The sequence below is a fragment of the Apodemus sylvaticus genome, chromosome 13 (genome assembly GCF_947179515.1).
Source record: "Apodemus sylvaticus chromosome 13, mApoSyl1.1, whole genome shotgun sequence".
NCBI classification, from domain to species: Eukaryota; Metazoa; Chordata; class Mammalia; order Rodentia; family Muridae; genus Apodemus; species Apodemus sylvaticus.
Genome location: NC_067484.1, coordinates 74,071,575 through 74,097,447, shown reverse-complemented (window position 1 = coordinate 74,097,447; position 25,873 = coordinate 74,071,575). Strand labels below are relative to the sequence as shown.

At 43.6% G+C, this 25,873-nt stretch overlaps 1 protein-coding gene across 2 annotated transcripts; it reads left to right on the top strand.

Annotated features, from left to right (window-relative positions):
• Nucleotides 1–350: 350 nt before the first annotated feature.
• Ammecr1l (AMMECR1 like) lies at nucleotides 351–25,620 on the top strand. 2 transcript variants are annotated; one of them, XM_052155401.1, is made up of 8 exons: nucleotides 351–915; nucleotides 2,485–2,595; nucleotides 13,398–13,842; nucleotides 16,306–16,416; nucleotides 16,710–16,824; nucleotides 17,599–17,689; nucleotides 20,753–20,849; nucleotides 22,499–25,620. In XM_052155401.1, the coding sequence occupies exons 3-8, from the start codon at nucleotides 13,436–13,438 to the stop codon at nucleotides 22,608–22,610; spliced, it is 933 nt and encodes a 310-aa protein (XP_052011361.1). In that variant the 5' UTR covers nucleotides 351–915; nucleotides 2,485–2,595; nucleotides 13,398–13,435; the 3' UTR covers nucleotides 22,611–25,620. The 2 variants fall into 2 exon arrangements, with proteins under 2 accessions (XP_052011361.1, XP_052011362.1); XM_052155402.1 differs by lacking the exon at nucleotides 351–915 and adding an exon at nucleotides 956–1,878.
• The last annotated feature ends 253 nt before the right edge of the window (nucleotides 25,621–25,873 follow it).

Genomic DNA, 25,873 nt, shown 5'->3' with positions numbered 1-25,873 from the left:
GGAGGCCAGGTGCTAGTGTCTGACAGGCAGCCTGACACACTCCACACAGGCCCAGCTCTGGCAATCTTTGGCTTGATCTAAGCTGCCTACTTCCACGCCGCTTTCGAAGGCGGATCTCGGTCAGGCAGAGTGATGTGAGCATGGGCACACGGGGAGAAAAGCCGTTGGCAGCTTCGAATTGCATCGCTGACGTGGGCGACGGCTTGGGCAAGGCCGCAGCTCCCTAGGCAGCAGCTTTAAGTGCCACCTGCAGACTCCCGGACAATGCCTTCGCGCGACTCGAACTACAACTCCCGGCGTGCTCTGCGCCGTGGCCTGGCCCGGCGGCCAGAAAGTGCCGCGGCCGGCCTGACATCGGTGAGCCGAACTGGGTGGGCTCTTCACTCAAGGGAAGTCCAGTAGGTTTCAGGTCTTCCCGGAGAGACTCTCACTGCCATCTGCGTGAGACTCGGCCTCTACAAATGAAAGCAGTTGCCTACTCGCCAACCAGCGCCAATCACAAAAATGTGCGGACTAAGGTCACGTGACTAGTGGGCGGTACTCCCAGAGCTTCGGTATCTCTATGGTTCTCACCGACTCGCTAGAGGACGTTTGGTCCACTGGAGGACTCCCTACATTCTTCCTCCATTACCTCACTGCCTCCGGTGGCTGCTGGGATAGAGGAGGACCCGGGTCCCGACTCGACTCGGTCCTCCACCCGCCCCGGGAATACCTCTAGTTCTCCCCGGCCGCCGCCGCCCGGTTGCTTCCTCCTCTGCCCTCCCGCCGGCCTCCTTCGGGCTTCCTCACCCGTCTTGGGACTCTGCTTTTCTCGGGAACCTCCACCTAGGCGCATGGCTCCATGAAGCAGGAGGAAGAGAAGGCAGAGCGCGAGAGGTCCCGTCCGCCCCGGCCGTGTCTGGGTCAGGAGAGAAGGTGGGGAATTCTAGGGGGCTGTGCCGAGCTTTCTCTTGCCAGGCCTTCTCGAGGCCTGCTCAGTTCCGAGGCGGACAGTACCCTGGACAGTGGGGTCTCGAGGTGCCCGGCGAGGGGTCCCGGAGCGCCATGGGGGAGGGGCTCATGGAGGCGGCCACCGCGGGTGGGCAAGGCCTCCTCGGGGCTGCCTGTCCCCGCAGAGGACCAGCGGGATCGTGAGTCCGGGTGCCCGAGTTCTGGGTGGCAGCGGTCGCCCCTGGCCAAGGAGGCGAGGCAGCAGTTGTAGCCTCAGTGCCTGAAGTCCCTCCAGGAAACAGTCGGAGGAAACTTTGGTGGTCTCCTGCGCCGCCTGGTGGCCCCCCACCCAGAGTCCCCTCCCCCGCCCGGCGTCTGGATTCCACCCCCGCGGCCCAGACCCAGTTGCTCTACCCGTCGCCCTGTCGTTTCCCCAACTCCCACTGCGCCCTGTACTCTCCTGTCCCACATCCTCCTTTTCACCTTTTCCTTCTGCCTATTAAACCCCTGTTAAACCCCTCCCGGTCCCGGCCTCTCCTTTCCCTCTCGTCTCATCGTTTTCTTGCTTAACTCTGTTCTCGCACTTTTTCTTTTTTTCCTCCCGCCCTCTACTCGCAGCCCCCCTTGCCTGCTACCACTCCTCCATCTTAAACTTTGGGTCTTAAGCCTGCCCTCGGAGTTGCCCTTCATTCCTTGACCTGATCTGACCCCTCTCTTTGCTCACTTACCCCTCTGGGCCTATCTGCTTTCAGTGCCCTCTCTTAGGATTGAGTGGGTGGGACCTGGAGTTTCTGCTTTGCATAAATTCTGTAGTACTGGAGAAGTAGGAAAGGTGAAGAGACTGAAGAGATTCATGCGAAGCTGAGTAAGGATGAATGGCTCCACCAACACTTCCCATCGCCTCCTGGCACAAGGTGCCTTGTCCTCAGGGGCCTAGCATGTTGTCCGGTAATTTTTAAGACTTGAGAGTATGCTTGTATACAGAAACCTGTGGGGAGCTCAAAGTGATAGATCTTGGCTAGAGAGCAAGTGATCCAATTGTGTGTGTGTGTGTGTGTGTGTGTGTGTGTGTGTGTGTGTGTGTGTGTGTGTGTGTGTGTGTTAGTAAGTATGTCTCATTCAAGTGGAATACAGCCTTTGATCCTCCGGGACTGCTGTTGTCTTGAAGTAAATTGAGTTTATTTCCAGATGGTTTTGCTTACTTGCTTCAGAGATTGCTCTGTTAAATTGTAACTTTTGATTCTGGTGCACATCTTTAATCCCAGCTGTTTATCACAGCAATCTATAAATCTTTTCAGTGGTAATGTCTCTTGGCACTTACTTGTTTGTCTTGAAATAAATAAGTCTGATGTGAAGCTGGGTGTGGTGCTATACACCTTTAATCTCACCACTTGGGAGGCAGAGGCACACAGCTTTCAAGACACCAGACTGGGCTATCTATACAGTGAGCTCTGGGAAACTATCTGGAAAGACAAGCAAACAAAAACTTGTAACTTTTGCAAACACTCCCACACTACCTAAACTTTGTTCACTGCACCTGCATTTCTGCCTTAGGTGTTGGAAGAAGGAATGGGATTCGAAGAAAGAAGATTCATTCCAGAGACAAAATAGCTTCCCTTTCCTATTGTAGCTGTTTCCTCTGGGACTGTAAACGTTCTGCTTTCTGTGAGTATCACCTTGGACATACTTGAAGTGGGATTTTGTTGTGTGTTTGGTTTTGGCTTGTGTCTAAATTTAAGGTGTATGCGTACTTCATTTCTATTTCTTTTAGAGTCAGTGGTCCTATCATTATTTAAGGTCGAATATTTTATAAACTAATATTACTTCATGTGTGCTGAGGAAGTTAGAAGACAACTTGAGGGAGTCAAGGATGGAGATGAGTCAGGACTCCGAGGCTGGGTGGCCACCGTGCTGGCCCGCCACTTGTACTTTTGTGTTCTGTTTGTTTTCAAGATGGGAGTTTCTCGGCGTAGCCTTATTCACTCTGCAGATCTGGCTGGTCTGGAAATCAGTGCTGAGCTTGCCTCTCTGGACTAAACCAGTTCCCAATCACTCACTGTTTAAGACAACCAAAGAAGCCTTTTCCTCCCTTAATTATGTTAATTGATTCATGGACTTAGGACCTTGGCTCACCTTATGTGGAAGTGCATGTGTGTTATATTTCATTTGAGTAGTGAATATGAAAGATGGGAAACTGAAGGTCATCTTGGGCTACTAAATGAGCTTTAGGCACAACAAACATGAACTAGTTCCAAGGTTACTGCTGTTCCTGAACAGTTTCATTCATACAGATTTATTTGGTCTTCACTTATTTCTGGATCTTTTTTACCTAAATCTGTTATGGTGACTTTTAAATCCCATCACACATTTGAAAAAATTCTATGTGTAAACCTTGACCATAGTTGTATAAAAGTTAGTGCCTTGTCTTTATTAATGATGGCATGCTTGGGTTGAAGACAGCCCTGTGAGGAATCCTTGGCTAGAATGCTCTGGTCCCTGTGATATATCTCAAGTACAATACCCTAACATTATTCTACTTTACTACTATAAGAGTTTATCAGAGCCTCCAAAACCTTTTGTGATGGAAACAGAAGAGGAAATGTCTTAATTTCAAAGATATGTTCTATGCTGTAGGTCATAGAGAAGGGGTGGTCAGGAGCAAAACCCAAAACTATTAGCTGGGAATAGTGGCATTAGAGACAGAGGCAGGCAGATGGCTACAAATCCCCTGCTGTTACACATAGAAGCCTACTCTTAGAACTGATACCAGACCCAAACTGATAGGCTTTGGTCTTTGGGTTTGTTGTTACTGAGACAGGGTTTCAGAAACCCTGGTCACCCTAGAACTTGCTATGTAGACCAACCAGGCTGGCCTTGAATTTAGAAATTGTTTGCCTTATCTGGGGATGTGTTAAGGGTAAAGGTGTGTGTCACCAAGCCCAGTGAGGTTTTATTTACAAAGTCTCTATGTAGCTCAGGCTGGCCTTGAAATCATTAGCAATCCAATTTAATATACATACCCAACCCCCTCTCCAGTTCTAGGGTTACAATGAGCCATATGCCCACACGTTGCAAGCACTTTGTTACTTATTTGTTGTGTAAGTCTTAAGTATTTATAAATAGATGGTAAAAGTAATTGCATGGGCTTTTTGTGTGAGGAAATTGCCTATGTATCAAATGCTCTCTGTGTGTTTATACAGCAGATGCATTTTTTTGGTGTTGGAGTTGAGATAGACTCCCTTGGAGCCCACACTGGCCTCACACTGCCTAATGGGGTTAAAGGTGTGCATAAGCTTGTGGTCCCCGTCTCTTGCCTCTGACTTCTGAGTTTTGGGATTATAGGCATGTACCACCATGTCGAACATGTTTTTTTGTTTTGTTTTTTGTTTTTTGGAAACAGGGTTTCTCTGTAGCCCTGGCTGTCCCGGAACTCACTCTGTAGACCAGGCTGGCCTACAGAAATCTGCCTGCCAGAGTGCTGGGATTACAGGTGTGCGCCACCACACCCTGCCATGCCCTGCAAACTAGACAGTTTTAAAAACAGAAATAATTGTTTGGAATGGTGGACATCAGAATGTAGCATCTCTCACCTGTCGTTCTTGGAACAATACCATAAGTAGCCAGAGTTGCAACTCAAGGACCACACGAGCACTCATATAATTACTACATCGGATTTTACTTCAACTTTTCAGTGTCACTGATGTTTCAGAGAAATGTCAGCCTGTTCCTGTCTGAGGAAGGCTTTATTTGGGGACACATCCGGACACTAAATAGTAACAGAATCTTTTCCCCTTCGTCCCAGATCTTTATAAATAAGGCCATGCATGTCCTCTGATAAACTATTGTAAGGGTTGTTTTCAAAGATAAACTTAGACAAGGTTTCTCTGTAGACCAGGCTGGCCTGGAACCATTTCTTGAGCACTGGTATTAAATGTGTGTTCTACAAAGCCTGGATAGAATTTTTATTTCTAGATATTATGATATAGTTTGAATTGGAAACAATTGACAAAAATCTCTACCTTTCCATTTGTATTAAGATGTTTGTGGTAATAACAATTAGAAGCAAAGTTTTTTTTTAAGGTCTCTGCTTTTTGGGTATATTTCTACAAAGTTACAGGACTAGAATAATCCCAGTCTCTTCTCCCTCCCTTCCTCCCTCCCCCCCCCCTCTCTCTCTGTCTCTTTCTCTCTCTCCCCTCTTCCCCTCTCTCTGTCTCTGTCTCTCTTGAGACATGATTTCTATGTAGCTCTGGCTGATATATAACTGCTGGTATATAACTCATAAATATCTTCCTGAGTGCTGGGATTAAAGATGTAAAATACAAAAACTGGTTTCACTCTTTTTTGGGATAGGGTCTCACTTTGTAACTCATGACTAGCTTTGGATTCATTCGGGAATTCCCCTTCCTTGGTCTTCTAGGAGACCTCCAGGGTTCTTCATGGCTTCTGCCATCACAGACTGGAAAGAAACCATAAATGGTTTCTTAAAGGCCATTACATTTTAAAGAAGAAAAGTCTTTTAGACTACAAGGTAGCTGTTAGAGAATTGTAAGAATTACCAGGTTCCTTGTATGTCTTTGGATTCAGATAGCCCTGTGCAGCTGGCCATGATGGCCCACACCTTTCTGTAATCCCAGCTCTCTGGAGGTCAAAGTAGGAATATCTCTTGAGTTCAAGGCTATACTTTCTGGTGACGCCCTATATAAAAGGACATGGAAGGACGCTTTTGCTTTTTGCCTGCTTGCCTTCATTCTCAATGGCAAGTTTATCTACCTTGTGGTTGAGGCATTCCCTCACTGGCCTTAGACTCTCCTTCAGGATTCAGTGTAGACTGAATTCCAATAGCTCTCTGGGAATTCCCTAGTACCCTAAACCAGGTTGAGACTGCTGTGTCATCAAGTCTCACAGACTGAACCAGATTCTTGATCTTTCTGTCAAACCATTGTTGAAAACTACCCGGACCAGAGCCTGTGAACTGCTCTCATGAATCATATGTATATATGGCCTGAACTACAGTTTCACCTGCCTCTGCCTCCAAGTGCAGGGATTAAGTGTATGCCACTGCCCTGCCCGGCCACTGAGCATAGTCTACAGCGTTCTAGGACAGTTAGGGCTGTGGAGAGACCCTGTCTCAAAGTTCCACAAAACCAAAAAATAGCCCTTTGTGGTAGCAGATACACAAAAGATATTACAGCTTGCCTGAGTTTGCTGTCAGACTTTGGATCTCAGGGTTGGAATTTGAGCCAGAGTTGGCAGCTAGATTGTTACCTCAAAGCCAAGATTCTGTCCTCAGAAGGTGGGGGCGTTTCTGGTTGTTTTGTAATGGGCTTTTGAAAGAGACACACAGGGAAAAGGAAGCCTTGCTTGTCCATGTCAGTCAGGGCAGCCTCCTTGAACTACTCTTGAACTACTCCTGGCTTTGATACTACTTAGGAATGGTAGCAGTCTTTGAGAAATTATTTACATTAATTCCTGAAATCATAAATTGCCACCCAGGCAAATAAACACTATCATGGAGCACTAAAAGTCCTAGCATTTGTTAAGGAACTTGTTGTTGTTGTTGTTATTGTTATTATTATAATTATTATTATAGACAGGGTTTGTCTGTGTAGCTCTGGCTGTCCTGGAACTCATTCTGTGACCAAGATGGCCTCAGAGATCCACGTGCCTCTGTCTCTTAAGTGCTGGAATTAAAGAGGTATGTCACCATATCTGGCTTTACATCAGGCTTATTTTAAAATAAGACAAACAAGAGTCAAATGACTACCACTGAAACATCCAGATTACTGGGATAAGCATCTCTACACCACCAGCACCAGGCTGAACCTACTATGTTCTTACCTGCTGAGATATCCCTCCACTTCCTGTTTGGGAGCAATTTTGGAGACCACCTGTGTACTGGTACTACTGGGACTGTGAGCCACCACTACCCAGTTAAAACATTTTTTTCCCAAGTTAAGTTGTATCAGCTATTCAAAGTAAGCCTTTGGGTCCAGGACTGAGTAACTCCAGGATAAATTGGATCAAGATGAGAATTTACAGGATAATTGACATAATTTTTAGAATGAAGTGTTCAAACTGTCCCCTTTAGGACAGTTTCCTTTAGGTGTCCTTGTTACCCTTAGGTGATGGTGGTAGTGGTGGTCAATGTTGTTCTTCTCCTCTTCCTCCTCCTCCTCCTCTGTACACATTGCAGGTATGAGCATGTGTGGCTGCCAGAGGTTGACGTCAGGAGACTTTATCTTTTTAAACACGATCACTCATTCAACTTCAGGTTATGAATGGGCTAAGCAGGCAGGCTAGTGATTTCTGTGAATCTGCTTGTCTCCTCCTCCCTCTATTGGCTTACAGGCACCTAGCACCATACCCAGGATGTGTATGTGTATAATAATATGAGTGCCAGAGATATAAGTGCTAGGGCTGTTGTGCTTGTATGGTAACCAATTTTCTGACCGTGTTTCCAGTCTGTGACTTGGCTCCTCTGGGACTCATAAATCATGCTAGCTTGAACTTGCAGAGATAACCGTAAAAATGTGGGCTATCAAATGTGATGCATATATGTGTGTGTTGTCAATTTTGGTAGGCTTTTTTGTTTGGTGTAGAAAAAATGTTTAGGTTAGGTTAACCATATAAGCCTATATACTTGTGTACAGGAGATTGATTGACATGGAAGCTGATGCTTCCGCAGCCTATAGGGGAAGGGGAAGGGAGTCTCTGAAAACAGCGGGCAGGCCTAACTATTTGATATTTGCAAGGTTAAGAGAAAGGTATGAGAAATCATTTATATTCCTGAAATCATAAATTGCCTACTACTACAACTTCCCTTAGCTTCATGTTGGAGCGTGGGCAGTGTCTCCATCTGGTGGATTTCAGTGTTCATGTTGATGTGGAAGCTGTGTAGGAAACTACCGCTGACTCCTGAACTTGGCCCAGGAACTTTACAAGGCACCAGCCAAGGCCTCTATGGGTCACAGTGTTGCATGCTTTGATCAAGGGACAGTTTCTGTGCCCAAGGCCACATACTGTGGTTACAACATTGGTTGTTGTTGGGAGGTTTGGGAAGAATAACAGATTCACAGTTTTAAAAGAGGTAGCAGAACATTTAATAAAGGATTTGTTGTGGGGGTTTCTTTTGTTTCTGTGGTACTAGGAATGGATTCCAGAGTCTGGATTATGACAGTCAGGCACTCTACAGTGGACTTACATCCCCACTCTCTCTATTACTCTGAAGTGTCTTAAGCTGTATGAGGAATCCCACACCTCAGGAGTGCCTGTTTTGATCACTGTAGACTCTGAGGTACCTGCTTTTTTTTTTTTTTTAGAACTACAACTTAGAAAGATACACTGTTTTGTATGTGTGGGTTGTTATTGCTTTTTAAGGCCTATGTTATTGTGAGGAGACATACTTTTAAAGTATTTGACTGGGGCTTGCTTACAGTTGTAGAGTGTTAATTCATGATCATCATTACAGAGGAAGGTAGACATCCCACTGAACAGCAGCTGAAAGCTTTATATCCTGATCCATGGGCAAGAGACAGAAAGAGGACGACGCAAGGCTGTCTTTTGAAACCACAAAGTCCACCTCCACCTCCCAATGACATTCCTCTAACAAGACCACACCTCCAAAGAGTTTACTAACTGGGCCCCCCGCCCCCCCATTCAAGCATGAGCCTATGGGGTGTTTCTCATTCAAACACTGGAGTGTATTGCCTGCCATTTACTTGCAGGTGCCTTCAAAGGCCAGAGTTGGACTGGAATTGAGCTTAAAGGTGGTTGATGTGAGAGCTGGGAACCAAACTTGGGTCCTGAAAGAGCAACCAGTGTTGTTAATTACTGAGCTATCCCTATAGTTCCTGAGAGAGAAAGTTTTAATACAATTGGCAGGTAATTGTTGGTGTTTGTATTGATGGTGATAAGTTGGTGGCTGAGATGTTTTCTGCCAGTACTCTGATTCATTTTATGTTTTTTTATATTTATTTTTGTTTATATGAGTAGAACAGTCAGTGCTCTTAACCACTGAGCCCTCTCTCCAGCCCTCTTTCTTTTTTTAAAAAATTTTTAACTGTGTTATGTAGAGAAGGCAGTACAAGTGAGTTCATGGGTTTGCAGAGGCCAGCTGAGGGCGAGCATCAGAGGCCCTGAATCTGAAGTTAGAGGTAGTCCTGAACCTGGGTAGTCTGTGACAGCAGTGTCTTATCTCTTCAGGCCTTTGCTTTTGTTTGCTGTTGAGCTGCCAATATATCTATGCTGCCTTGAACTCCTGGTGCTCTTGTCTCAAACTCCCATGCCAGGATTATAGCCATGTACTCCTGTGCTTGGCTATGTGACAAGTTCACGACACAGTCAATTACTTTATTTCACGTAACATGTATTGCTTACTTCCTTCTTTTTGAACAGTCTAAGGAGTCTAATACTTACCTGCCAAAATAAGCAACTATTAAGCTAGAAGGTTAAAAAAAAATATTGGGGGATGGAGAAATGGTTCAGCAGTTAATAGCATGGACTATTCTTGCAGAGGTCCTGAGTTCAATTCCCAGCAACCACATGGTGGCTCACAAGCATCTGTAATGGGATCTGATGCCCTTCTTGAGTGTCTGAAGACAGCCACAGTGTACACACATAATAAATAATAAATAAATAAACAAACAAATAAGAAAAATCTTTGGGGGAGGGGGAAGGAAACCAATAGAACCAAACAATGAAGAAAACTGTCAGGAATTAGTTTCAGTATAAGAATGGCCCCCATAGGCTCATTAGAATGCTAGTCACCAAGGGGTGGAGCTCCTTGGAAGAATTAAGAATTGTCTTGGTCATGGTGTCTTTTCACAGCAATAGAATAAAGACTAAGATTTATTTTTATTTACTTATTGTTTTGTTTGGGTTTTTTTTGAGACAGGGTTTCACCATGTAACTCTTGGTTATTCTGGAACTCACTATGCAGAACAGGCTGGCCTCAAACTCAGAGATCTGCCTGTCTCTCCCTTCCAAGTGCTTGGATTAAAGGCAAGAACTACCATGCCAAGCCATAACAACTCTTCCTATGTTTGAGGTGCTTAAAGGCAGACAGATTGACAGCTAACTGGCCACCCACAGACAGAAGTCTCCCAGGGCGTTCTTTGAGCCTTACTCTCTACAGTGCCTCTCACTGGACCTGGAGCTCACGGGCTGGTCAAGACTGGCTGCTCTTCAGTGAGCTTCAGGATTCTTGTTTCTGCTGAATGTGTGTGTGTGTGTGTGTGTGTGTGTGTGTGTGTGTGTGTGTGTGTGTGTGTACTAAGCTGTCCTTATAACCCCCTTAATATGATTTTCTTTTTTAATTTAAGGTTTTTTTTTATGTGTATGGGTGTTTTGCCTACATGTACATATGTGTATATGTAGTGTCCGTGAAGGGCAGAAGATGGTATTAGAGTTGTCTGACCTGTATCTTAGGCTAAGTAGAATACAATGAGAACTTAGCACAGTGGCATCTATTGTGTGCTGATACTACTGTGAGGGAAGAAGGTGTACAATTGCTTACTTGGTTAAGGTTTAGTATGCTGGCTTTGAGCCTGAGATCTTCATTTCCTCTTGGTGACAAGCTCCTTCCCTTAAACTGTTTTTAGTATGTCCTAGGTTCCCCTGTGTTTTCTTATGTTCTTAGAAAAAGGCACTAAATCCAGTGGATATTCCTGCCATGTGGCTTGGTGAGAAGGTCCAGGTCATGGAGCCTGACGGATTGTGGCCCAATCCTAGCTCTTCCACTTTAGTGTGGCCTTGGAGGATTCCCATCCTTATTAATGCTGAGGTGCATTCTATATGAAATGCTGGTCATTTGTCTGCCTTGCCAACATTGAGTAAAATCCTGAGTATGAAGCATTCTAAATGCATAGAACATGTCTAGGCCATCTCTAGGTTGTTCTGTAGGAGGGAGCAGTGGGTTTTAGAACCCAAATGAGAAAAACAGCTAACAGTAATGTTTTTAACTCTCCCAGTGCAGTAACTCTAGAGAACAATTACTTTTATTCTAGTTTTGAGGAAACTCAGATTAATCTCAGGTTAGCCAGTTTGAACTCTACCTAGCTCCTTAGAGGTAGGTGCCGACAGTCTTTGGTTTGGTTTGGGATAGGAGCTTTCTAAGTATCTGAATTGGCGAACTCTGTGTAGAACAGGCAGGTCTCAAAGTCATAGATCTTCCTGCCTTTGCTGTGCCATGAGTGCTGTGATCACAGGCATGAGCTACCACTTTTAGGAAGCTTTCTGTGTGTCTGGTGTAGGCCACTGTGACCTGGAAATTGAGAGATATAGAGGCCCAAGGGTGACTTTCAACTCCTGATCCTCCTGCCTTTATTTCTAGAGTGCTGGGATATTAGTGTTTATACAGTCCTGGGAATGAAAGCCTTGTGTTAGGCAGTCAACTGATTGAGTCATCCCAGCCCTGGTAGTTTTTTGTCTTTCTTTGGTTGTTTTGAGGCAGGGTCTCACTGTGTATCACTGTCTAGCCTGAAACGTGCTATGTTAATTTCAGTATAATGTTTTTATTTTTTTATTTTTATCTGAATGTGAGTCTGTGTACTATATACATTCCTAGAGCCATAGAGGCTAAAAGGATATCAGACACATCCTTTGGAACTAGAAACAGACAGAGAGCTGCTGTGTTTATTGCTGCTCTGTTCACTATAACAAGGAAAGTGAACCAACCTAGTTGTCCATCAACATGGAAATGGATAATGAAAATCTGTTGCATAAAATAAAATAGAATATTTAGCTCTGAAGGAAAAGTAAAATCACAAAACTTTGGAAAGTATATGAATATAGAATATATAATATTAAGCAAGATCATACAATCCAGAAAGGAAGCAAGTATAGACAAATGTCTATGTGTAGACACGTCTGTGTGTAGACAAATGTCCATGTGGATAGAGCAGGCCATGTAGAGGGGACCAACCAGGTAAACACCAGGGACTGATGCAGGCAGATGCAGCTGGGCCACGGGTGAGTCAGGAAAGGATGCCAAGCTTGGCTAGCTTTAATTCTGACATAGATCTCCCCCCTTCTGTGTGGTAGATACGTTCTTAAAAATATATTAATGAAGTCATCCAGTGGTGGCACAGGAAGGTAATCTCAGCACCCTAGAGACAGAGGCAGGAGGGTTTTTGCAGCTAAGACTATATAGAAAAGCCGGGCAGTGGTGGTACACACCTGTCTTTGGGAGGCAGAGGCAGGCGGATTTCTGAGTTGGAGGCCAACCTGGTCTACAGAGTGAGCTCCAGGACAGCCAAGGCTATACAGAGAAACCCTGTCCAAAAAAACCAAATCCAAAAAAAAAAAGACTATACAGAAAAAAAAAATCTCAAAACTGAAAAAAATTTTAATGTGTATAATAATATATGTACATCTAATATACATATGTATAAATACATATTAATGAGTGGACTATATTGAGAGAACATGTCTTAGAAAAATAAAATAAAAAAACAAACAAGTGAGAAATCCATTGTGAAGGTCACAGTTTTAGAATGGCTATTCTGAATATATACAAGTTTGTTGAAGTGTATAGACTATGGATCTAACTATCATGCTGAGGAATGATTTTTATTTGCAATTTTTACAGTAAAGGCTTATTTATTTTGATTATTTGAGACAGGGTCTCACTATGTAGCTCAGTCTGCCCTGGAACACATTATGTAGACCAAGCTGACCTTGAACTCACAGAGATCTGCCTGTTTCTGCCTCTTTCTCCCAGGTACTGCCTAACTGCCACTTTGACTAACTTGTAAAGATGGTATTGAAATGTCCTCAACTAGTTGGATCCTGTCTCTGCCCATTGGCCTTAATAGTTTTTTGCATATACAGCTGCTCATTGCCTTCCTCTCTCCATGGTGGCTATAAACTTTATAGAAACTCTTTAGGAAGTCAGTGGTTCTTTCTTCAAGATGCACCATCTGGGCGGTGATAGCGCACACATTTAATCCCAGCTCTTTCTGAGTTCGAGGCCAGCCTGATCTACAGAGTTACTTCCAGGACAGCCAAGGCTACACAGAGAAACTCTTTAGGAAAATATTAGAAGATTCCTCTCTAGAACTTGGTATCTGACTTTTTTGACCATGTCACCTAGAGTTTCTGGTTGAAAAAAAAAGATAGCTTTAAAAAAAATCTTTTAATTGCAGTTCATTTCTACTAGGGGGAGGGGAGAGAAAGACTACTGTGCCATGCCAAGGTCAGAAGATAACTGTTCTTCCACCAAAGGATTGCTTAGGGGTTAGACACAGCCATCAGGAGTGCTTAGGGGTTAGACACAGGCCATCAGGAGTGCTTAGGGGTTAGACACAGCCATCAGGAGTGCTTGGCAGGCAGCAAATGCTTTACCCATTGAGTCATCTTACTGGTCCTTGACAGCTTTTAACTGATCCATACAAACATTTTTGTTCTTTTTTTTTCTTTGTTGTTCATGAATCATTCCATTAATACTTACCTCTTCTCTTTTGTAGGGTTCTGCAGCATTCCAGATAACAAACACCAAATCAGGATGGGAAAAAGACGTTGTGTTCCTCCCCTTGAGCCCAAGTTGGCAGCAGGCTGTTGTGGGGTCAAGAAGCCCAAATTATCTGGAAGTGGTACACACAGTCACGGGAACCAGTCCACAACTGTTCCTGGCTCCAGTTCAGGACCTCTTCAAAACCACCAGCATGTGGACAACAACAGTGGTCGGGAAAATGTATCAGACTTAACTCTGGGACCTGGAAACTCTCCTATTACCCGAATGAATCCTGCATCTGGAGCTCTGAGCCCTCTCCCCCGTCCCAATGGAACTGCCAATACCACTAAGAACCTGGTGGTGACTGCAGAAATGTGCTGCTACTGCTTTGATGTACTCTACTGTCACCTCTATGGCTTTCCACAGCCACGACTTCCTAGATTCACCAATGACCCCTAGTGAGTAAATTAGGCATGGGCAATGTGGAGGGCATGGTAACATCTTTCTAAGGAGGTTACTCTCTAAACAGGGACCCTTTAGGGTTCTGGAAACAGACGGTTTTTTTGTTGGTGGTGGTGATTATGTAACACAGCATAGGGTAGGTAGAAAAGTCACATTATTATACCACTGGGGACCTCAATAATGTTGAAATCCAAGTGAATGTGTATTGGAAATGTTTGAGGGTCAAACAAGCTAGGGACTAGGATCTCTCATTCACTGGGAGCAGTGCTTTTAAGGAAGATTCCTTTTGTGTCCATTTACATGCATAAGAGTATATCTGTATATGCATGTGTGGGGGAAGCATGCATGTGTTTGTGCAAGTGGAGGCTCAAGGTCGATGTTTGCCAATCATTAGAATACTCTTCCACCTTAATTCATTGTGGCAGGGTTGATCTTAATCTAACCCAGAACTGGTGTGTATAGCTAGTCTCAGATTAGCCAGCTTGTCCTGGGATCCACTGTCTCCATCTGCTGAAGCCTGAATTGCGGTGGGCCACTGCATCCACTGTCATTTATGTGGATTCTGAGGCTCCAAATGCTAGTCTTCACACTTGAACCACATAGCCCTTTAACCACTGAGCCATATCTTATGGCTTTAAGGGGTAATTTTATAAAGTGTAAGATAAAATGAAGGAATGCCAATGTTTTCTTCAAAATTGGAGCTACTTCTGTACTGCCTTTGAAAAGGATTTCTGCTGCCAGGGGTAGTGGTGCAGTCTCAGCACTTGAGGCAGACACAGGGCTAGGGCTGAACAGGAGAAATCCTGTCTTGGGAAGAAAAAAAGAAAAAGTACTTTTGCTTTTGGGTGTTTCCGGGGCATGCTTTGGTGTTCATTCTCCTGCTGTTGATACCGTGCTGAGGGTTCTTCAGAACCTTGAGCAAATTTGGAGAGTAGAAAGAAAAGATACTTGTCTTTGGGAGACTCATTTGAGTTGGCAGTCTACACATATAAATGTAGGAAAGTTACCCTGTAATTTCTTAGAGGAAATGTGGAGAAAAATGTGTTGACTTTCCAGGGAATTTTATTTATTTTGAGACATGGTCTCACTGTGTAGCTCTGGCTGTCCTGGAATTTACTGTGTAGACCAGATTGGCCTTGAACCCTCCTTGAAGAGGACTGCCTCTGCCTCCCAGTGTTGGGACTAAAGGCATGTGCCACCACACCTGGCTTCTGGGGTGCTCTGATCAGAAACTCAAAATAGAGCAGACAAGATTTAAGCCTGGGTAGGAATGGTTATTGGCCTTGTATTTTTAACCTGTGGGTAGCAGAACTAGACTTTTTGAGTAGGTTTAGCACAGTAGCTCTGATGGATAGGGTGCAAGTATGTTATTGGAAGAAAACAGAGTAGGTGAGAAATCTTTGAGATAAAGATATAGGTAAGGGCTGAGAAGATAAGGGCTCCTTGATAAGAATCTGACTTCAGAGCCTCAACCCACAGAAAAAGAGGCATGTTGCTTGTCTGTATTTCCAGTGTTCCAGTGAGATGGGAGGTAAAGATGAGAGAGGGTACATAGATGTTCGGAGTATGGAGCAAAGAACAGGAGACCCTATTCCTACTTTAAACAATGTACAAGTCAAAGACTGACCTCCACATGCATGCTAAGAAGCCAGATATGACACACCTTAACTCCAGCAGAGGCAAGAGGGACTTTTTAAGTTTGAGGCCAGCTAGGGTTATGTAGTGAGACCTGTCGGGGGTGGAGGATCTAGGTAACTTTGCATTTACTTTGTGTTTGAGAAGTGACTAATTCAGACATCTAAACAGTAAGGGCAGTAGGAATGTGGAGAGATCTCAGGAAGGGGGCTATGCTATCTCTGTCTGTCATGGATCTGATACAGCCAATAAAACCTGACTTTGGCCTAAGAACAGAAAAGTAAACTTTCTTGACAAAGTCTGTGAGCCAGAACTATTTGTAGTCTGCCAGTAGTTACAATTGTGAGAAAAATTACAGAGAATGCTTGTTGCTAAGGGAGTGCAGTATGGACAAGGTGTGTCATCACAAATGATGGAGCTCACTGAAGGGGAGGATATGGACGTTGGAAAGGGGGAGATTGCTAGGTGCTGTAGAGCACTTGAGTAGAGGTAAAGATATCTCAAGTTCAAGTCTACTTGGGCAGCTTTGAAGGATAGTCTCTAGCAAAGTAAAAAGAGATGAGGCTTATAGATATTATACCTATGTGAATGGAGGTTGAGGGCATAGCATAGGAAATGGGTGGGACACAGCTTCTCCTGCTGTCTCTTTATACTTTCTGTGTTTCTAGCCAGGGCTGAGCAAACTTCCAGAAAGGAAGTTCTTCAAGTAGCTGGCAATTCAGAAAATCCTTTGGGCAATAACAGAAATGAATAGAATAGAAATGGATCTGTAATTAATCTAGGGCTGGAGAATATTTTTTATGTTTTGTTTTTTGTTTTTTTAGTCCTCTCTTTGTGACCTGGAAGACAGGGCGAGACAAGCGGCTCCGTGGCTGCATTGGGACCTTCTCAGCCATGAATCTTCATTCAGGACTCAGGGAATACACATTAACCAGGTAATGCCACAAATAGGAGAAAATGTGCATAAATGATCTAGAATTGGAAATAGCTGTATACCCTCATTTCTTCAAAATGTTTAATAGAGTCTCAACAGTCTTTTTTTGTGGGTAAGGACTATAACCTGGTGAATTATCCATAAGTTCCTGCAAAAACAGTTCATGCTGCCGTTAGTGTTAGATGCTGGGAGATGCTGTCAGAGGACTTTAGGACTCAGCTATGTGGGCTCTGTGGCATGCAATGTTGTCTCCTAACTGGATGCAGCCTCACTTATATTTTCTGTCCCCTCTAGTGCACTTAAGGACAGCCGATTCCCCCCCCTGACCCGAGAGGAGCTGCCCAAACTTTTCTGTTCTGTCTCCCTCCTTACTAACTTTGAAGATGCCAGTGATTACCTGGACTGGGAGGTGAGAACAGCTGCATTTGGAACTCTGCATCTCTCGTTGCATTTGGGTTCGGGTTAGTACATGGTAATGTATCTCCTTCATTGAGAGAGAGAGGGTCTAAAGCCAGGCAGCAGTGGCCTTTAATCCCAGCACTTGGGAGGCAGAGGCAGGTGTATTTCTGAGTTTGAGGCCAGCCTGGTCTACACAAAGAAGCCTTGTCTTGAAAAGCAAGAGGAGAGAGAGAGAGAGAGAGAGAGAGAGAGAGAGAGAGAGAGAGAGAGAGAGAGAGAGAGAGAGAGAGAGAGAGAGAGAGAGAGAGAGAAAGTCAGAAAGAAACAAAGTCAGACAGACAGACAAAGTGTCTCTAATGCATCAGTCAAGAGGTAGAATGAGGGGAGGGGGATTGCAAGTTCCAGACCAGTTTGGGCTATATAGTAAGACAAAACAAACAAGAAAAACCAAAGGGACCAAAATTTAAGAACAATGAACTTATCTAGAAACAGTTTGACATGCTCATATAGTAGAGTTGGACTAGAAGTAAAATATTTAAACTGTTTAGGTATGCTATTTCAAGAATTAATTTCTGCAACCTTCATCATATTCTCAGAGGTGCAACTACACACATATTTGACCTTCCCTTTGGTTTCTGTGCTTTAGAATTAATTAGCCATGTAAAAAAGTTCTTTTCCCAGACCTGGGTCAAGAAGCTTAGGAGACAATGTTGATTCATATGTGGGCGATATAAATGTTGCTAGAATCAGAAAATGCCATGTACTTGGTCCTATTTTTCTGTAGGTAGGGGTCCATGGGATTCGGATCGAATTCATCAATGAAAAAGGCATCAAACGCACAGCCACATATTTACCTGAAGTTGCTAAGGAACAAGGTGAGTGGGACAGATGGCCACTGAGCTATATAGTTAAAGTGCATGAGAGAGAAGTACTCAGCTCCACTGCCACCAAGTACGGGTGGCCTTCTTCCTCTTAGTTCCCATGAGATTCCTGTAGGACAAAGGCCAACTGACAGAAGACATTAGGAACTGGGGGTGGGGTTCAAGGGAGGAAAAATAGCTTTCTAAATGATTATGGCTTCAAAAGTTTCCTTCCAATGAATAGTTCTATTTCTTTTGCTCCCTTAAGCTTCAGTAATTATCACTGCAAAATACCAACAACTAGCTTGACAATGTTTTATTATCTTTTGTTATAAAGAAAAGCGCTATATTTTTAACTGTGAAATCTGTACATGGTGTTGTATTTGGTAAAGTATAAACAAACATCATCTCTATTGCTTTCAAAGAGCCCAGTAGTTGACAGATGTGATGGCACATGACTTTAATCCCAGCATTAGGGAGCCACACACAGGCAAGATTTCTGTGAAACACCAACCTGGTGTACATAGGACTAGAAGGCCAGTGAGGGTTACATAGAGAGACTCCAGCAAACAAATAAAATAAAAGTAGTTAATGAGTTCTAATAATGGAGACAATAAAGGTAGGAAATGGGTTGGGTACATTTTCTCTTTGAAAGAGTATCTAGAATTCCTTTCTTGTACTTTCTGTGATATGTAACCCCATTTTCTTTCTTTCTTGGAATTAGTCTGGTTTTGAAAATAATATGTGAAACACAGTAATTGTTGGGTGTGAACCTGGAATAGAGAAAAATATCCAGTTAAGTATATTAATGAACTACTTATGTGGAAAGCGATCGCCTTGTTGGTTTTCATTGTGGTTGTGTTTTAACTTGTTCAAAAAGCAGTGTGTATGTAGCATAAAAAGGATGAGTTTTTAAGACATTTTGGTTAGGTCATAAATTCAATCATAAATCCAATAAGCTCCTTTTTAAAGAATACCAAACATAGTTCTTAGTAGTTAGATATGAATTATAGCTTAGTAAAATAATCAAATTGTTTCTCCCATTTTAAAGTTGAGAAAATTCAGAATTGAGAGCTTTTATGGTAATTGGGAGGAGGGGGTTCAATTTGATGTACTTTACTTTTGTTTTTGTTTTTTGTTTTTTGTTTTTGTTTTGTTTTTTTGAGACAGGGTTTCTCTGTCTAGCCCTGGCTGTCTTGGAACTCACTCTGTAGACCAGGCTGGCCTCAAACTCAGAAATCTGCCTGCCTCTGCCTCCTAAGTGCTGGGATTACAGGCATGTGCCACCACTGCCCAGCTTTGTACTTTTGATGCTTAAAATATGTAAGACTAAGGGGCTGGAGAGATGGTTCAGTGCTAAAGAATGTGTACTGCTCTTGTGGAGGACCACATTTTGGTTCTCAGCAACCACCTCAGGTAGCTTACAATTGCTATGAACTCCAGCTCCAGGGACATTTAACCCCATTGTCATCTTTGGGCACCTAGACACCTTTTAAAAAAAAAAAAAGAAAAAAAGAAAAGGAAAAAGAATGAGGTACACAAGTCCTGATACTCAGGAGACTGAAGTAAAAAGAGTTTTTTGAGTTTGAGCATAAACTGGGGTACACATTACAAGACCATGTATCCAAAACAACAACAACAACAACAACAAAACCCAAAACAAACAAAAAATAGTAAAGGTCACTTAGCAATACTACAGATGTGAAGAACTTTTCTAAGGAAATAATTTTCTTACTGCTATCAGTTCTGTCATACCAAGTATCAAACTGAATGAAAGGTTGTTTAAGGCAGTAAAAGCCACATAATTTAATTTTCCTTCTTGGGGGCTGGGAAGATGGCTCAGTGGTTAACAATGCCATATAATCTTCCAGAGGTCCTGAATTCAAATCTCAGCAACCACATGGAGATCTGACACCCTCTATTGAGTTTCTAAAGACAGCTACAGTGTACTTACATATAATAAAGAAATCTTTAAAAAAAAATTCCCTCTTGGCGAAATGGCTCAGCAATTAAGTCTTTACTGTTCTTCCAGAGAACTGAGGTTTGACTCCCAGTATCCAAGTCTGCCTAGAACTTTGGCTCCAAGGGGAGCCTTTGTTTCTGGATCTGGGATCTCTCCATTCTGGTCCAGACAGCCAAACAAACAAATACACACACATTAATTAAAATAATTTAAAAAACTAAGTCCCTTCTTTCTGTAGTTCCATCTGCACAGGAGGCTGAGAAATTACTTGAAGCTAGATGGTCAAGATCATCCTAGGTGCAGCTAGAGAGATGGCTCGGGTTGAGAGCATTGGCTGCTCTTCCAGGTTCAGTTCCCAGCAGCCACATGGCAGCTCACTGTCCATAACTCCAGTTCCAGGGATATGACACCCTCACACAGTCATACATGCAGGGAAAGTACCAATGCACATTAAAATAAATAGTAATAACAAAAAAACAACAAATAAAACCCAGATGTGGTAGTAGCGCATGCTTTTAATCCCAGCATTTGGGAAGCAGAATGATCTCTGGTTTCAATACCAGCCAAGCATCTACAGATACCAGCCAAGTACTCTACAGAGAGTTCCAGGACAGCCAAGGCTACACAGAAAAACCCTGTCTTGACAAACTAAAAAAATAAGTGATTCTTAGTGCTTTGCAGAAGACCTAGATTTGGCTCCCATCACCCATGATGCTGCTCACCACCTGTAACTCCTTCCAGGGGATCCTACATCATCTGTGTCCTCTTGTGTTCATACCACGTCCAACACACACACAGATAAAAAGTCTAGTCTGCCTTTATAGAGCAGCCCTGGGTACATCATGAGCTTCAGAATTGTACTTGGGTAATACCTGGTAAGAAAGAGCGTGGACTTGGGGACAGCATGGTGGCACAATGAGTTATGTCTTGTGTCAGGGTCTTTGCTGGACTGTAAGTGAGGCTGATTGGCTTCCTGTGTAGACATGGCCCAGTACTTCTTTCCCCAGCACACTCTGTTTCTTGAATCCCATTTGTCTTCCTACACTGGTCATATTGGAGCATGTTCCCCCCAGGTTTTGACTGTGTGCTGACCCTATTGTGGCTTGTTTCCTCAGACTGGGATCAGATCCAGACAATAGACTCCTTGCTCAGGAAAGGTGGTTTTAAGGCTCCAATTACCAGTGAATTCAGAAAATCAATCAAACTCACGAGGTAAGCAGCTGTCTTATTTTCCCTGTTAGGTGTTCTTAGATGGGGGTTGAATCTGTGGTGGGAAGGAGAAGAAAACAGTAGTTATACCCCTGAGCCAAAGGAGTTTGTGTGAGATAGAGCCCTGAGGAAGCAGTGGCTGCAAAAGGGGAGGCTCCCCAGCTATTCTTTGTTTCCAAAGCCAGTCTAACAGGATTGAAACAGAGTAGGACCTGCAACGATTTAAAAGGTGAGGCCTCCAGGAGTGTAAATGCAGGACCATTTAAAAGTCCCTTCCTAGTCACCATGCAGTCAGCTGGCAGAGAACAAAGGAGAGTCATATTTACAAGGAGCCGAAAGGACCCAGTTTGGGGGACAGTACTTCCAGGGCAAACTGGACGTTTTAAGGAACACATACTAACTTGGGTCTGTACCCCAGGCTCAGTTGTTTGTTAACTATGTAACCTGGCATGTTAGTTCATCTCCCTGAACTGTCTCCTGTCTGTAGGATGTGAGTTGTAATTCCTTCAGGCTTTAAGGTAAGGTATAGTGTTTTCAGCCAAGGGCAACACTGGAGGCGTTCAGTGGATGTCAGTGTTCTACCCTGGTACTGAACAGAGAGGTTAGCTTTGGTGGGCCTTTGCTCTGACCCTCATCTACAAAATGCTGAGTCATATGCTAGCTTCACAGGTCTGTTTGGAAGATAACCCAGTGTTTTTGAATGCATTAAATTCCAAATATCAAGGGGCTGGGACTGTGGCTCAGTGGTCAGGCTTAATACATTAGCATGCTCAAGGCCCTGGGTTCCATCTCCAGCTCCAAAATATAATAGTAATAATAATAATAATAATAATAAAAACACTGCAAATACAAAGCATTACTACTATTACAATTTATTTGAACAGCCATTTCCCTGTCAAAATTCAGGAATAATCACCTTGCAGTGGAGGAGTGATTACAGTGGGAAAGAGATGGCTCTGGGTAAGGACTGTCACCCAGCTCCTGTGCTCTGTAGTAGGCTCCATAGGTTTGTAACACCCATGCTTTGCATCCTGACTCATGGCTCTTTCCAGAGCAAAACCAAAGTGCTATGAATTGTTCTGATGACCCCGTGATATGGCATATTCATCTGGGGAGTGAGACCTTCCTATAGCCAAGGATCCATTAACCTGCTTCATCAGAACTTGACCCAGAATTAGGTATCTATGCCCCTTTTAGTTATAACTTGTTTGTTGCTCTTCTACAAATTGAGGTTGCATTTCTGTCAAATTTATCTCATTTTTAACCTGAACGTAGATAACGCAGTTTACACTGGGTTTTGGTGAAGCCATCTTCCAATCTGTCACCCATGTAATTTGACGTTGAAATTCCTCATGCAGATCTGGTAGCAGATTGCTTACCAGCAGCCTGTTGATAAGCATATGTAGCGTTCTGAGGTGGGATGTGCTGAGAGACATTCTCAGGGGTGAACTGTGATTGTGCTTTCTCATCTTGTTCATTTGTAATAACAGCATCATTTTCTTGTGCCGTCTTTTCATTTTCTGTAAGTAAGATTGCTCTTGGTCTTCCATCCTATTCTTTGAACCTGTGGGATAAGCTTTTGATTTTCTCTGAGTGACTCTTCACACTGATATATTTGGGGTTCTTAATACTTTGCCTGTTTCCTCATACAGGTATCGAAGTGAGAAGGTGACAATCAGTTACGCAGAGTATATTGCTTCTCGACAGCACTGTTTCCAGAATGGCACTCTTCATGCCCCGCCCCTCTACAATCATTACTCCTGACACACGGCTACATGACCAGTCCCACCCCCCTGTGGCCACCAATGGCTATGACATCATTGGAGCAGATGCCTCCTCCTCCTGGTCCAGTTACTTCTATTACTGCACCATTTTATGATGCTAGCTTCCGTTGCCAAGTCTGCCTCCTGCTGACTGGAGGGTGTGGGGATACATTGAAAGCAACAGAACATGAGGGGCCCAAGCCTTATATCAGCCTTTCCTCAATCTGGGGTTCTGTTGGATCAGGGCTCCCCAATAACCAGTGAGAATGGCTGTGTGGGTTCAGAAGACTGTTGTCTGGTGATTTCCCACATGTGTTGGCCACACACAGCAAACTGGAAGTGGTGATCCATGGAGGCTTCTCCCCTCCCCCACAGCCCAGCACATCAGTTAGGTGTACTCCCTGGCAGCCTGGGCAACGGAGACCAACATGAACCACTTTTAGGTTGTTTTAAATTCCTTTTTTTAAACTTCCAGTTTATTGTGTACCAAGAGTTGGTCCACAACCTCCATGCTTCATAAGCGAACACCATGTTAGGGGTGAATGTGGGCAACATGAGCCCCTGAGTCCTGGACAAGATTCTCCTACCAAGATCAGAAGTCCTGAGGATGACATTTCATTGTACAGTAAGCTGTGGAGGTTTTCATGCTTACCCGACTCTCAGCGGACGTTCTGGTACTCTTCCTGCATTGAGTCTCCTGGTGTTGAACAGAAAGCTCTGTGGCATAGGCTGCTGAGGAATGGAATGGAGATGCCCACAGAGGTCCCAATGTCATCATCGTAAGCAGGTGTGAAAGGAGAGATCTCCTCACCACCCGGCTACCTCAACTCTTTTCTGGTAGCAGTGCCTATGTAGCTGCATCTAGGTTCTCAGAAGCACAGACATGTAAACAGGTGGTTGGGTTGGGCTTTATTTAGGACATACTGTCACAGGAGAGCTTCCAGAGTCTGAGCTGGTTTTCTTCACAGGCAAACATCCTGAGGGACCTTTAAGTAGGGGAGTTCTTTTTTTTCTGATTTGCCTGCAGAAGTAGGAAGACTTGATATATCAGTCCTCAGTAGGACTCTAGAACAATGCTGTGTAATAAAACAAGGTGAACCTTTAACTTGCCTACCATACTGGGACTCTTCACCTCACCAGTGCAAATGTCCAAACTGTTCCGTGTTGCTCATTTAAACTCTTGACATTCCCTTCCCATTTTACTCATTCCAAAATAGCTGTTAGCAAATTCTTTTCACTCACTTGGTGGCAAAACGCATAGTACTAGGAAACTAGGGAGGTGCTTTGAAAGCTCTGTCTCAAAGGCACTGCTCAGGCAACTCAAAGGAAATGGCCAGCTGGAAGAAAGGCTCCTGAGGATGACGCACTGGTTTTCAGCAATGTTTATAAGAGAACTCATGCGGCAGGTGTGGCCTCAACTTGGTGAACATATGTTTTGATTTCTTTTTTTAGGATTGATGTGGTGATGGTGCGGTTTTCCAAAATGGGCAAATATTCGAGTCCTAAGATCATTTGAGTTTCCTGTGCCAGGAATGGAGGAAGGGAAGCAGGGCTACTTCCGATGTGCTAGTCTAAGCATCACCTCAAAGTTCTGGGCTTTTGTTTTTTGTTTTTCAAAACTGGGCAGAGAGATTGTACCAGGATTGATTATGGACCTGGAATGGATGAGGGAAATGCTGGTGACATTGGAATGCCCAGGATGCATGCCCCTTACTGCCAGGTTGGGTTCCTTCACATACATAGGATGAAGGGGTCTCATGCTGCTGAGAGAATGAAGGCTATGTTACTGACATGTGACAGCAGGTGCTCTCAGGTGCCATGGATTGATGCGGGGTGCTCAGCTCTGGACTGAGGCACCCACTTCCAATTTGTAAAACAGTATTGATACATAGGGCTACACTCATTACTGTTCAAGCGTTCTATGTTAAGAGTTGTTTAATTTCTAAAGATTTAAAGCAAAATGCAAAAAAAAAAAAAAAAAAATGGTGCTAAACTTCACCCCTGAGCACTCTCAGTGAGACTGGTCATGCATCTACAGTGCCATGCTCTCAAGCCTGTTTTCTTGTAGAAATGTTGCCCTATCTTGTCTTTCCCCAATGTATAGTATGTATTTTATTTTATTGAGGGTGGGGTAGAATACTTGCCATTTAAGAAGATGAACAGAAAGACCTAAAAGGGTGGGGGTGGGGGAATCAATAAGCAAGAATCCAGCTGGCAAAGCCTGGCATCACACTGAAGTAGGCTCAGTGGTTTTGGAGTAAGGAAGCCTTACTCCCTGCACATTCCCTCATGTTCCCACAGCAGTCCAGCAGAACAAATGCTCAAGTTCCTCCTACCTTGTCAAGGAGACTTGGAAATCAGGCAAGGAAAATTATTTGGCCCCAAAGAAATGGGCTCTATTGGTATCAGCATATTCATTCACAAGTTGAAGTACACAGTCTTGGTCACCTCATGGGAACATGTGGCAGATAGCTCTTAGAGAAAAGCAACTGGATTGTCCACATGGGGGCTTAGCATAGGGAGGTAATGCGCTGAATTAGAACTGAGCTGCCTTCTACACGTTGACCAAAGCCGTGATAAGGGTGGCCAGTCTAGGGCCAGTTGGTGGTAGTGGAAAGGAACCGTTTCTTGCCCTGGGTTTCCTTTAGCGATAGGCTGCAAGGTCCCCACTGCTCTCAAAGAACCAGCCAAACTGCTGGCTTGGTTTGGAATTTGTTTCATCCCTAGCTGTGAGTGCCTTTTGGTCTGGAAAGTTGGCTTGTCTCATCATACCCACAGCTAGGACATATACTCTGTAATTATGAATTGTCCTTGTTTTCCTGAGCTGAAAGCGAATGTCTTTGATCATTAGAGTTTGTCAGTGTTGGGTTGTTTCCACTGTGAGGTTCTTAAAATGTTTTTGCTTCATAATGTTAAAATAACTCATGTTAGAAACCCTTTATACAGAAAAAGGGTTTGTAGTTGAGTCATTACATATATTTTGCTGTTTATAATAAATCATCTATACAAAAGTCTTGGGTGTTAATTTTAATATTTTGAGCAAATTCTGTTTTCCATGCTATGTTACATCTACAATTTCACTAATGGTGTTACTTTCTATTGAGATTTCTGAAGCCTAGAAAACTATGTTCTAAACTGTGTGTTTATTTTATTTTTGTTTCCCCGAAGAGATTGTATGGCCTTCACTGCAAAGACTTCAGACCAATTATTTGTATTACACTTGGTTGCCTCTTGGCTATATAACTTCTGAGTACAAGTCATCAG

What these genes read in the sequence shown, in the direction of transcription:
- Ammecr1l (XM_052155402.1), top strand. Translation starts at nt 1,806, where the DNA reads ATGGCTCCACCAACACTTCCCATCGCCTCCTGGCACAAGGTGCCTTGT. An exon ending in TGAAGTTGCTAAGGAACAAG is followed by an intron (nt 17,690 to 20,752) that starts GTGAGTGGGACA and finishes TTGTTTCCTCAG; the next exon opens with ACTGGGATCAGATCCAGACA. An exon ending in AAATCAATCAAACTCACGAG is followed by an intron (nt 20,850 to 22,498) that starts GTAAGCAGCTGT and finishes TTCCTCATACAG; the next exon opens with GTATCGAAGTGAGAAGGTGA.